At 40.9% G+C, this 13,567-nt stretch overlaps 2 protein-coding genes across 3 annotated transcripts in view; one reads left to right on the forward strand and one right to left on the reverse strand.

The window, feature by feature from the left end:
• afap1l2 (actin filament associated protein 1-like 2) overlaps nucleotides 1-13,567 on the forward strand; it is a 46,498-nt gene that overhangs the window by 27,342 nt on the left and 5,589 nt on the right. For both annotated transcript variants that reach the window (XM_004567501.5, XM_076887510.1), the window contains exons 4-10: nucleotides 394-485; nucleotides 9,009-9,120; nucleotides 11,339-11,550; nucleotides 12,260-12,439; nucleotides 12,533-12,619; nucleotides 12,711-12,795; nucleotides 12,910-13,014. In XM_004567501.5, the coding sequence (XP_004567558.2) occupies nucleotides 394-485; nucleotides 9,009-9,120; nucleotides 11,339-11,550; nucleotides 12,260-12,439; nucleotides 12,533-12,619; nucleotides 12,711-12,795; nucleotides 12,910-13,014 (873 nt within the window). The remainder of the gene's footprint in view (nucleotides 1-393; nucleotides 486-9,008; nucleotides 9,121-11,338; nucleotides 11,551-12,259; nucleotides 12,440-12,532; nucleotides 12,620-12,710; nucleotides 12,796-12,909; nucleotides 13,015-13,567) is intronic.
• Nucleotides 480-3,070, reverse strand: LOC101475614 (kelch repeat and BTB domain-containing protein 13). Its single transcript, XM_004567498.4, has one exon. The coding sequence runs from the start codon at nucleotides 2,889-2,891 to the stop codon at nucleotides 1,374-1,376; it is 1,518 nt and encodes a 505-aa protein (XP_004567555.2). The 5' UTR covers nucleotides 2,892-3,070; the 3' UTR covers nucleotides 480-1,373.

Here is a 13,567-nt window from a genome sequence, read left to right on the forward strand (position 1 = left end):
GCATCAGCAAACTCTTGCATGTTTATTTTTCACTTGCCTCAGCTCACAGTTTTGGAACCCATGGATTAGTTTAACAGAACATGGCTTTCAGCAGGAACAAACAAGTAAATTTGCACTTTCAAAGCTCAGTTATGAACAGGTTGACTGCAACGTTTGAAAAGCTATATATATATCTATATATATATAGATATAGATATGAAGATTATATCATTGTGTTAGTTGGGGATACCACTGCATTAATATTTAACCGAGATAGCTGGATATGTGGAATTTATACTTGCAAGATGACAGCTATTCATTTATCCTGAAATGTTCTGGTATGCTATGGAAATGAATTTAAATGCAAAATGCCTGGTATATACTGACCTTCCACTCTCTGCTTGTGTTACCAAGATGACAGATTAGATGCCCTGCTCAATGGAAAAGCAGCAAAACGTGTCCCCGTCCCACAAAAGAACCTTCCCGACCTGCCACCCCCCAGAACAGTAAGTGTTGACTAGTTCTTTCCATAATTGGAGTAACAGAAGAATGATGCAGAATGATTTGGCTTAAAAAGCACAAATATTTGGGTCTCTGCCACTGTGGTTGTGGGAATGTTAATAGCACTGACCCAAGTCAGTGGCTGAAGTAATATAGTAGATGGAACAAATCAGTGGTGATCAAGATATCCTACTGTATACCAAAGAAGCCAGAAGACAAATTCCAAATTGATATGTAACCGACAGCATTTTGGTCTTGTGTTACAGTATGTGCACAGCTATCACTAAGAAGCGTAGTGCTAAAAACAGTACTGTAACTTACAGTAAAAAGTACTGTAAGTTAATGGGTTGTTGTCAGATATTGAAACCCAGCTGCAGCAGTTTTAATATAATGACACAAATAACGTCTGTGGTCATGCAAGCCAAAATCATTCCCCTCAACCATCAGAGTTGCAAGCCGAGGCTTCGTGAAATGTGTTCTCCCTCAGAAGCAGGTATTTAACAACCCATGGGGCTACAAGACTGGAGAGGTGATTGTTCAGGAGTGTGTGAGAGGGAACTACACTGTGTTTCATGTTGACTAGGAGACCAGTGGCTTCTGAATTGGCCCAGTGTGACTTCAGGAAAAAGGTTTAAAACATCCCGTCAGTGCCTTTGAACTTCACACACATGCACAGTGGCCTCCCTACTATAAACTGCAGTAGCAGCTGTTGTTAATCAGTGCAAGTGCTTGTCAGCATGTGTGTGAGAGTGCATGTGAATTGGATGCATTGAAATAAAGTTAATTTTTGTCCATTTGGAGCCTTCAGAATTATTTAGCAGCAGTATTTTCGAGGATTTATTTTATTATTTAAAATCTCAAAAAACGTTTTACTTTTCAGTTGTACAATAATTTCACAAGTGCTGTATAGCTTCCAGATATGCCTCAGACAGGTCTGACAGAGGCATTTCTCCTTCCTTGCCTTCTGCATCCAGCTGTGGTATAACTGGCCCCGTCTTGGGAAGCCTGAGTAAACATGTCCACAGTGAACCACTCTTTGGAAATCCGTTCATCTGCTTACGGGGCTTCCATCCATTTTCAGTGATGGTATACACAAGAGTTAACATGTGTTTCACTGTGAACGCAGAATCCCCCCTGATCATTGCGGTGAACAGAGCTCCCTTGCTGTTGATGTAATGCCCATGCATAGCTGTCCACTGGCCTGTTGTGATATTATAACAATCCATTAGACAGCGAAGAAAGTCGTCACAAGGCCCGTTGCGCATCACATACAAATTGTCCTTGTGAGCTACCATACAGTGGCCATAGCTCTGAGGTCTGATCAGTGTGGTAGCAAGCTTCCACTCATCATTCACAGGTACGTATTCATAGATGTCTGTGGTGTCTGGTGGCTTCCAGAAGCAAATAAATATCCGTCGTCTAGCGACAGCACAAGCTGCAGATGCTACGGGTCGTGGCGCATGCTGTATAAATGTCCACTCTCCTTTTACAACATCATACCTCTCTGCTGTGGAAATTATATTCTTTTGGGACTCTCCACCAATGGCGTAGAGCTGACCCCCGTGCCCAAGAAGGGTAAAATTATATCTGGGTTGCTGGGGACCTGGGAGAGTAGTCCAAAGTCCTGAATCGGGGTTGTAGCAGAAGCTACTGTCCACTGTGTCCTTACTGTAACCAAAAACCCCACCAACGATATATAAGCGATTGTCAACCACTGCTACTCCAGCCATGGAGGTGCTGCAAGCAGTTGGTAGGTCTGTCAGATGTTTCCACTGCCCCTCTTTTTCGTCGAGGTAGCAAACGACCCTGAAGGAGTCTTGCAGCAGCTCCAGTGAAGGAGAATGGGTCCCTATAGCAATAAAAGAAGAAGGGGACAAAGTTTGAGAGTATTGCAGCAGCTCCTCGGGGATTGAACTTTCTGCTTCATCCTTGAGATCATCAAAGGTGTCACAAAGAAAGAGTGCAGCATTGTGAAACAGTGCGTGCACCCCAAATATGGAGGCTGTATGGTAAAGCAGAAGGCAGTTGTCCGAGTCTATAATGTCGCAAAGATGCAGGACCAAATGTTCAACCTGTAGAAAAGCAGCACACTCGACCGCTTCGACAAGCTCATCTGGTTCACTGATGGTGGGAATCTCTCCCCTGCAGACTGCAAGGGCAATGAGGAAACCTCTTGCGTGCACTCCTCCTTTCAGGTAGAGCTCATCTTGCTGACTTTCTTTCATCCCAGAGTGAAAAAGAGCACAGAAATAGTCGCTGTACTTAAGGAGAAAAGCCCGCTCCACAGTGAACCAACTGTCCTCCACCCTCACTCTCAGCCAGCCTGCCTGGCACTCTCTGTTCTCCAGATCAAGGGTCGCATTCTCGGCATGAATATCCCGGTTGATTCCCAGGCCTTCGGGCATTTCCATGGTCTCTTAAACCAGGATCTCTGTTCTTCCTAAAACGGCCTCTCAAGTAATTATTTTGTGTGTGACTCGAGTGTGGAATAGCCATTTTTTCCCTCGAGCTGCATGGTAAATAAAGATTTGTGTGAGCTCCATTGCGTCCTGTCTGCATGGTCTTAAAATAGAGATGGACTATAGATAGCAGCTGTGCCACTTGCAAGCGTCAGGCAGGGAAAGGAAAACTGTTGACATGCACTGTAGCGGTAATGTGGCTGCCGGCAACTGGTCATTATCATAACCGCAATAAGACTGGCTAGCATAAAGTAAGTATTTACTGAATTATTCATGATTACGTTATCCCTTTAAATCCAGCTTGGTTTAAAATGGCTATTTAAATGTTACACATGAAGACCCATTTGCAGCCATACATTTTAAGTAGGTAACTTGAAAAGGATTAAGCTGGCAAAAAAGGGACTGGTACCAAAAATATCAAGGTTTTAGAAAAGGTCAAAGTTTTCCCAAGAAGGCAAAATAACAGGAAAACAAATAGTTTGTGTCATGTGAAATCTTTGCATTCTGCCTCCTGCCATGTAGATAACGTATAGTCTCTTTTCTTTTTTATTTTCACTCATTAAATTTTTAATTTCATAATTTCTAAATCAAAAAAGTTACTAAGTAACAAGTAACAGAGGCAAAGGATCAGGGATTTTTCCTGAACTCTGTTCTCTAGAAACCAAACTGATAATTTTTATCACCACCTTTTACATTGAGCTCCCAGCAGGCTTTCAGATACACTGTGTGTGTGTGTGTGTGTGTGTGTGTGTGTGTGTGTGTGTGTGTGTGTGTGTGTGTGTGTGTGTGTGTGTGTGTGTGTGTGTGTGCTTTCACTGCACCGAATTCTTGGCATGGGAACCAGGGATTTTCCATGTTCCTCTGACTGTTCGTTTTTTGGGCTCTCTTTTCCCACTCTTTACTCAAAGCCCCTCCACCACACCCCGCCACCCTCTCTCATTGCTTTGTTATTTATCCTCCGACTCCTCATTTCTTCCCTTCTAGTCGATGTTTCTGTGGTGAAGAAGTGTGTTTGTGCGTGAGAGAAGTGAAAGGAAGGGGCTAAAGTGACTATTAGAGACAGAAGAATAGCAAAGTCTTCTGGGAGAATGGATACACACACCTGGCATGTCCCTGATGCTTTTTCACCAGTGCAACACCTCCCTGGAATGGCTTACTATGCTTCTCTTCAGGCTTGGCTCAGACAACAAGCCAATTTAATATTTTTGGAGTTGAGGAAATGTAAAAAGAAAAAGAAAAAAGATAGAGATAAGAGTGGGTGGGCAGTCTGGGGTGGCTTACTGCGGTTCCTCTGGAATGCCTGACTTTTTGTTTTAATTAATAGCAGATGCTTAACTCTTGACTACTTTTTTTAAACTCTGGAGAAGTTTACACTCTTGCAGTGAGAGAGTGAGAGAGAAGTGAGATACAGAATAATAACTTTCTCAGGAAATTCCTGTTAACTGCTTTTGTATATAACTATTATTAAGGCTTAGACCAGGCTTGTCTCTAACTCTCTTGACTTGTTATTTGCAGTATATATGGGTTATGAAACCATGAGCTCTATGTAAAAACGGACATAGCCACAATGTTGTCACCTGTTGGATTGAGTTTGGCATTTTGGCCATGGTCATCTTGAATACTTTAAATCAGGGCATCAACAGCGAGGGGTGGATCTAAGTGTTGAGGACACTGAGAGCACATTGTCATATGGCAGAAACTTGTCAATACCAAGATAGTCATACCCGTAATCGATTGTTGTTTGTTCACTCTAAACATAACATCCATCCACCATCAATTTTCTTATCTGGGCTCAAGTCTCAGGGCACACACTCTATGCCAAGACCTTCCACTCCCCACACCAGCCAAGAGATGTAATCTCTCGAGTGTATCGTGGATCTGCTACAGGGCCTCCTCCCAGCAGGACATGCTCAGACGACCTCACCTACAAGGTACCTAGGAGGCATCCTATTCATATGTCCAAGTCACTTCATTTGGTTCCTTTTGATGTGGAGTAGTGGCCAGGCTCTGAATCCCTCTCAATTTACAAATTTCCTCTAAGGAAGAATACAGCCACCCTTCGGAGGAAGCTCATATCTGACGCTAGTATCCATGATTCAGTTCTTTCAGGCACTACCCAGAGCTCACGGCCAAAGGTGAAGGTCGGAAGATCAGTGCTTCCCTTAGCACTCTCTTAATCACAAAAAAATGGTACAGCGCTCACATCGCTCCCAAAACCCACATCAATCCATCTTTCGATGTCCATCTCCACTCAGACCTAGAGAGTCTTAAAATCAGCTTGTGCACTATTCTTTTTTCTGATCATGGCCTCAGATTTGGAAGTGCTAATTCTCATTCCTATAGTTTGATACTCAGCAGCAAGTTTTTCTTGAGGTCACCGCTTGATCATCTGCAAAAGAAGAAGAGACATGATCCTGAGCCACTTGGGTAATTGGCTGGGGGTAAATGTAACATTAATATACAAAATAAACATAAATCTAACTTGGAAATAGCAATTGAGATGATAAGTTGACGAGGAGAGAATTTACCTAGATCATAAATCAGGAAAAATCTAAAATATTTTCATTGATTTCTTTACAGTTGAATTCAATTTTGAAGCCCCCTGTTGGCAATTAGGATAAATGGGGGTTTACATGACTTAATTTTAGTTTTGCCTCCATCATTTTCTACAACCTAAATTATAAAGTTATAATAATTTTACAGAAATAAACGAGTAAGAAGGAGTGATGTAACTCCTGTGATTAAAAATAACAATGGTCAATAGACACCCTAGTAATGCCAACATCTTATCTCAGTGGTTATCACTGTTGCCTCATAGTAGGGTGTTTAAACCAAGAGTACAACTTCTTCTGTTGCTGATTTGCTTCAGTATTTCCTGCTATCAAAAAAACGTGGTAGGTTTTTTCTGCTTATCACCTAACTGGAAACACACACACTGACAGTTTCACTTACGAATTAAAGAAAGTTCAGAAGAATATGTGGGCACAAGTGAGCCAATATACCTGTAGCAGCATCAGTTATTATCAGCATCAGTTACCTGTGTGTTTAAATAGACTTTATATATTTTGGTCATTTTCGAGAGCAGGTCTCATGACACACTGACAGTCACATTTGCTGATGCTTGTATAATGACGCATCTTAAATAGCTCCATGATGTATAAGGGATGTTACCCTCCCTAAACGGCCGTGATAACATTTCTGCCAACACATTGCTTAGTGGCTGCTTTCCTCCATGTTCAGGCATGCAGGCTAATCACACAAGTGAGTCTTCATCACTGTGACTGCTCGCGGACCGTGACATGACGCCAGTTATTATAACATCTGCTATGGATTACTGAAAATGTCTTAGCTCACTGAAGTGATATGGTGGGAAAAGCTCACTAACAGGGAATTCCCTGTTTACTGGGAGTTGCTGCGTCTGTCACTGACAGCCCACATCAGAAATAATGATTTTTACACAAACAGACAAATATGGCTGTGTTTTTATTTTTTGTTGTTCTGTTTCTAAGCTGAACCAGTAAATCACTCTGGTATCTGTAGACCCACCACAGGTTTGTGACCGCTAAACACAATTTATCACTGCTTTCTCTCTCATTTGTTTCTGTATATTTTAAGCGTGGCTGATTTGGGGCAACTAAAAGTACCATTCACACTCTCATCATATGGTATATTGAGTTATTCTGTTTACAGAGCAGCTGAAGGACTGCAACCTTTCAGAGAATGTGAAAGCTGTACAATAAGTAAATATAATAAAAATAAGCAGAATGCTTTAAAGTATACTAATTTCAATAAGTAGAAGTGAAAGTGAAAGAATTCAAACAGTGGGATATATGTAATTTTTTTTAACTTCCTTTAACTTCACTGCCTCAGAAGAATAACCCTTATGTGGAAGTCTGACTCCAGTATCTCTCAGTTTATCTGAGATAAGAAAAAGAATACATAGATTGCATCTTCACTGGCAGCTACTGAAGTTTTTAAGCGGGCAAGTCATTTTATTTCCAGATTGCACCAAGACCAAACTTGCATATCTGCCATCTTCTGATTGCCACCATTGATACTTCATAGGATTATGTCGCAACTTCAGGGTATTGAGGCTGTTTTCCAGTGATGAAATTCTTCCTTCTTGGAAGGTCCTTCCCCCACACATCATGCATGAGTCCAAAGGTTTAAGGTTGTTCAAAGTGTGAAAATAAACACCTGATTAATTAATATGGTCTTCAAATTACCTGCATTTTTGAAGTTGACAGCTTTTCCCACAAGACTGAGTTTTAATAAAAGGCACCACATGCTGTTTCAAAGCATCTCCTAAAAGATGCTGATTAGTAATGCTTGTTTTATACTACCATGGTTATATCTGGTTACATAGCTGTTTGCCTACATAGCCTGGGGAGAAGTTTTGAACACAAATGCAAAAGCAATGCAAATGCGTTCCCATGTTCTCCTCTAAAAACCCAAACGGCACGTTGTTCAACCGTGCGTAGGCTGAATGCCGAATGGTTGACAAGTGGGCCAGAATGGGGCGAGGGTGCAGAAGTCTGAAAAAACATTAAAGTTCAAAAATAAAGTATTGAAAACATAGACATGCGCTGCAGTGGATGCTTTTCCTTATTTTCAAAGCTCAGTTTCACAAGACCACAGATTGGTTGAACCACATACTTTGGACACGTGTGACAGCAGATGCTCTGTGCAGGTAGATGGACTGTATATGGTCTACCAGTGCACTGCCAAAAGAGAAGCAAGTTCAGCCCATAAGACTGACAAATGGCAGTGACAAACTTTCTGCACCACTCTACATTTAACCAGTTATTATAACTTTGGCTCCACACTGTGTCTATCATCCTGTCTCCCTCACGTCACCCCCAACCAGGGGCAGTGCACTCTGAGCCTCCTGGGTTCTTCTGGAGATGTCTTCCTGTTAAAAGGGAGTTTTTCCTTTCCACTCTTGCCAGAGTGCTTGCTCACAGAGAGTTTTCTCTTTATTATTCTAGGGTCTTTACTTGATAGTATAAAGCACCTGGAGGCCATAAAAATAGAGAGGAATAGAATAGAATCTTCTGCTAGATTAGTTTACTGTGTAACTTCTAACTGTTATATGTCTACTAATGTGTCTAACCACACAATGTCATTGATTGGTTTGTGGATTTAGATTTAATAAGCCTTTAAAATCTTATTTTTTTGTGTGATTTTTTTGTGTCAGTCACAAAGTAGAAATAGCCTAAATTGTTAACAAGAACTAAGAAGTTTATTGTGACTTTGCTTTTCCATCCTCCTGGAGAGCGTTACCAGTAGCTACCAGTAGAGTGCTATGCTTGTCCTGCTTTGATTCAAGCTTTATTCTTAATTTACCCAAAGAAAAGTGATACAGAGAGAGTGAGGCTCAGTTGTAACAGTGTAAATATTCAGGAGCCATTATGCTGCACAAGCAACATCTGTCTAATGTATCGAGCAAAATCTTGAGCTTCATTAAAAAGAAGAAGAAGAAGCTAAATATAAAAAACAAAAAAACAAAAACACAACTGGAGACAGATGTGTTTGTTTTGGTTTTGATTTTAGTCAAGCATTAAGTGTTGGGGAGACAGTCTTTACCACACAGGAGACAGAAGTGAAGCCAGACTGCTGAGTGATTTCAGGAAAGCCACACACACATATATACCCCTACGCACACACACATACCCACACACACAAATATACGACACCCTTCTCTTCTTCCTTGCTCACACAAACACTCCCTCTTCCCTAAAGGCAAACGTGCTAGTAGTTACCAGGTCTTGCCTCCCAGGTCAGAGGAGGTTTGGTTACACGAGGAATTCCCTAGTTATTCCTGAAGTGACAGCTGGGATTAACCACATGTTCAGCCTGTGGGAATAACACATGTCGATGTGTGCGTGTGTGCATGTGTATGCGCGTGTGTTCAGAGCACTTAATTACCACTGGTCTAGAAACTATAATGACAGTAGGTTTGGGGGTGACGTTAAATGAACAAAAAGCACAGACATTTACAATCCCACACTTCTCTTTTTTGGGTACTTTTCTCGTTTTTGACTCCCTCATCTTTCTCTCATCTGTCAGGGTGTGGTGTGTCGGGAACCGTTCCCTTTGCCTCCAGTACCAGCTCCAGCCTGTGCAGACGCTTCAGAGAGTTACTATGAGGAGGCTCAACCCTATGAGGAAACTGTCAATGGTAAGAACTGTGTTCAAAGTTAGATGTATCATCTATCGCACAGCCCCAGGTGATGAATTCATACTACTGCAAAGAATATCAGTATTATTTTTAATGCAGCCTTCCTATTTAAAGCAATTCTTCGTGTTTGTGTGAGTGTGTGCCACAAAATATTTGAGACTGCTTCTTTACAGAAATAGTTTTTTTTAAGTGTATATTCATAATTCTGACGCTGTTAAATTGAATTTTACAATCACTTCTTTTAAATTAAGACCATTTTCATTTAGATATATTTTTATTGTTTCAGTTCAACTATGTAAGTTACAGACATTTCAGACCTGCTGTGCCTTTTTCTTAGCTTAACATTTTAGCTTGAGCTGTAAAATAAAGCGAAAAGAGTTGCCTAGGTACTGGAACAAATAACTGAGTAAGTGGTAAGACCCGCACCACAATTATAAGAAACCAGTCTGTATTACCAGTTTTTGCGCAATAGCGGCGTTTCACAGCTCTGTGGGAAAGAATTAGGTAACAATTGTTCGAATATAACACATGTCAGCTTTTTATTCAGTACTGGAAGCTTTTTCTTCAGAATTGTTACTAAACACATTTTTACCACAGCTGCAAAGAATATTCTGTCCTGTTTGGCCTGTGGTTGTTTGTTATTAGTCATACTGTATAATCATCGCCTAGGTAAGCAACAAGCAGAATGTCAGAATGGGAGTGAAAGGTGGTTTAAGTGAATATCAGTGATAGCATGGTTGTTCCAGAAACTGCTGACTGTTTTCTCTAGGGTTCACAGAGAATCATCTAAAAAAGAGAAAATATCCAGTAAGCAGGAGTTCTCTGTCCAAAAATACTTAACTAAGGTCAGAGGAGACTAGCGAGACTGTTTTTAGATGATAGGAAGGCAACAGTAAACATCCACTTGTTATGGTCAAGGCATGCAGAAGAGCATCTCTTGAGTTACAGCAGCAGAAGACCACACCGGGTCTCACTCCTATTAATGAAAACTGCTACACTTTGGACTTGATTGTTGCCAAAATTGGACAAAAGAAGACTGGAAATGGTGATGCTGGGTTCAGAATTTAACATAGACCCATCCTTCTGGCTGGTGGTGATGGTGCGGGGCATGTTTTCTTGCCACACTTTGGACCCCTTAGTACAAACTGACCATAATTTAAACACCTTAGCCTTCTGAGTATTGTTGCTGACCATGTCCGTCTCTTCATGACAACAGTGTAGCCATCTTCTGATGACTTCTTCCAACTGGATAACACACCATCTCACAAGGCTCAGATAATCTGATTTCTGGAACACGACAATGAGTTCTTTGTACTCAGGTGGAGTCCTCAGTCACCAGGGCTCAAGAGATTTAAATCACGGATATACAGCCGACAAATCAGCAGCAACTGTGTGATGTTATCATGTCAATATGGACAAAAACCTCAGAGGAATGTTTCCAGCACCTTGTTGAATCTATGCCACAAAGACTTAAGGCGGCTTTGAAGAAAAAACGAAGTGGCCCGTGAATGCATTTGAAAAAGAAAACATATGTGAATTGGCCAAAGAGAATGCAATAATGAATATGTACAAGATTTATTTATTTTTGTAATCTTTTCTATGATTATTATTCAAAGGCATTATGTTCTGTCCAATCTCCCCTATGTTGCTTTTCTTCCTCCTGTTTCCTTTGATATTATTTAGATCTGGACTGTTTTGGCCATCGCTCAGGGCCCTGGATACGAGAGTACAGCTCTGACAGTGTGGTCTATGCTGTTATCACCAGGGGTAGCTAGGACTTGTTTGTCTGTCTGTGTGGCATGAATGCAGGCGATTGCATAAATCCAAAATTCAAATTGGGAAGCCAGCATGTCCCCAAAGTGCTCGTTGTCCAGTTTTATCAGCGCCGTGCATGTAAGGGAACAGTTTCATCATCAATCAGCCTCATACTATCAATTTCCTGAGTTTATTATTTTCCCTTTCATCATAACTTTGTTTCATCATTTTCCTGTCTGCTTACCATCAGTACTGAAAATGTGTGTTTGCTCAATGCTTTAGGAAATCCTCCTCCATTCAAGAAAGTCACAAAGGTCCAAAAAACAGAGATTAACTTTATTTTTCATTCACTCTCATCGCACAGATTTTGCTTCTCCTAATCCTTGCTTTCGACGCCCTGCCATTTTTCATCCCTTGTAGCCCATGCAGTGTCGTAATCTTTAGCTTTGCTTGCCCTTTGTAGATGATGGAGAGGCGGTAAGCAGCTCATATGAGTCCTACGATGAGGAGGAAGTGACCAGAGAGAAGTCGTCATCAGCTCAGCACCAGTGGCCATCAGCAGAGGCGTCTATTGAGCTGATGAAAGATGCTCGCATCTGCGCTTTCCTGTGGAGGAAGAAATGGCTTGGCCAGTGGGCCAAACAGCTTTGCGTTATCAAAGACCATCATCTGCTGGTGGGTAAACGACTGTATTAACGCTGCAGTGAGGTTTTGTGTTATGATATTGCGTGTTATGATTGTGTTGTGATACGTAGAAGAAAAAAAATCTAAACCAAATTAGCCCATATATTAAAAAGAATAGGGCTGTGTATAGTCCCTGTAATATTTTGTATGCTAGAAAGCCGGTGTGTAGGCTTTACTTTTTAACTGTTCAACTGACAGCTGCCAGAGATTCTTAATAGCAAGCGCTGAATGAACAGCTGTCAAGAAATAGATCTGTGACAACGCATATGCAACTTCCTCTGAAACGGACTTGTTATATTTTTATATTTTTCTTGGTATTAAAAGACAAATGAGCATTCTAGAGGGTAATTACCTATGAACACTTTTTTTAACAGGCTATCTAAAGCATGGAGTTCGCACGAGTGGCTGTTTTCACTTTCTTAAAAAGTCTACTGTAAAACTTTTATTCTAATATGATTCAAATCAATAAACACATTCAGGAATTTACCCAATTTTTACTTTGCTGTTAGATAGGTAGGTAATGGTTTATGGTTGAGAAGACTGCCTAGTAACTACACAAATCTGCTGATTATTCTAAACACTGATTGGTTGACAACATTTACTATTTACCTTCTAGCTTGTTTTGGTCAGCATGCAGCTAAAATTAAAGGACAGTAATTCATTTTTAACGAAGCTTGCATGTTGATTCTGCCTCTCTCAGTGCTATAAAAGCTCCAAGGAGCAGACACCTCTGCTGGATGTGAGTCTGCTGGGCTGCAGTGTTGTTTACAAAGAGAAGCAGTTAAAGAGGAAAGAGCACAAGCTGAAGATTATTCCAGTGGGTGGGGAGACCATTGTCCTGGGCTTGCAGAGCAAAGAACAGGCTGAGCAGTGGCTGAAGGTAACACGTTCACAGTAGCTTGCTTTCGAGATCATTGGATGGTTATTTATTTGTTCGCAATATCAAAATGAGAACATCTTGTTTTTGCTCCAGGTTATTCAAGAGATCAGTCCCAAGCCAGCTGATAGCTGTGACCCCCAACACACTGTGTCTGACTCCCCAAGGCTTATTTGTACTAAGGTACATTGATCTGTTGTGATCAGACATCATGTTTTTGATGAGACTTTTGATAAGATTTCAAAATGACTAAAATATAGCCATGAATCCACAGGGAGAGCTGAGTGAGAGATACTCTGTGGCTTCAGAGAGCGGCAGCAGCACAGACAGCCATGCTGAAACGCCAGAAAGCAAAGATGGTAAGCTCCTCTGTGGGGTTTTAGCTTTTATCTGCTGTGCTCCACATGTTCAAGGAGAGGGTGTAAAAAGAAAAAATAGTCAATTTGTCGTCCTTCTCCTCCTCTTTTCCACAGTGAAGAAAAAATATGGAGCAGGTTTAATGTTCAGCAACCTGATGAACATCGGCAAGAAAAAACCCTCCGCACTCGAGAGCCCAGAGAAATGTGTCGACACCTCAGGTTCGCAAAAATCTACTTAACTTCAAAGTTCAAAGTTTGCTGCTTTTAATTGCAGGATGGCATTCGTACTGGCATGAGAGGTCTAATGAAGGTCTAAGGCAAGGGAGTCAAACATAAGGCCCAGGGGCCAGAATCGGCCCAGCAAAGACTCCAGTCTGGCCAACTGGATGCCGTTTTGAAAATGTGAAGTAGGGCATAAATTATTGGGCTTTTAAATGTATTTTTAACAAGTTTTGCAGCTTTACCTGTTAAAAAAGACCTTTCTCATAGCCATTCCTGCTACATCAAAGTAATTAAGTAAGAAATTACAGTTACAATTAAATAACAGAAAAGTTCCTGTTTTTTCAAGATTGCCTATAAAAATGTAAAAAAGGTAAAAAGGACATTTTCTGTGAATTAACAGAAACTCTCTAATCCGGTTATTTTTAAAATTTACACTCAGAGTCATGCTGAACAGTTTCTTTCATTTACTCCAGCAGCAGAAAAAACTACGACCTATTGTTGAAATTACACTTCTTTTTTCTTTTATTTGGATATCTCAATGATTAAAAGT

Source organism: Maylandia zebra, linkage group LG8 (assembly GCF_041146795.1).
Source record: "Maylandia zebra isolate NMK-2024a linkage group LG8, Mzebra_GT3a, whole genome shotgun sequence".
NCBI lineage: Eukaryota > Metazoa > Chordata > Actinopteri > Cichliformes > Cichlidae > Maylandia > Maylandia zebra.

Excerpts from the sequence above, each read along its gene's own strand:
- LOC101475614 (XM_004567498.4), bottom strand. The coding sequence starts at position 2,891 with ATGGAAATGCCCGAAGGCCTGGGAATCAACCGGGATATTCATGCCGAG.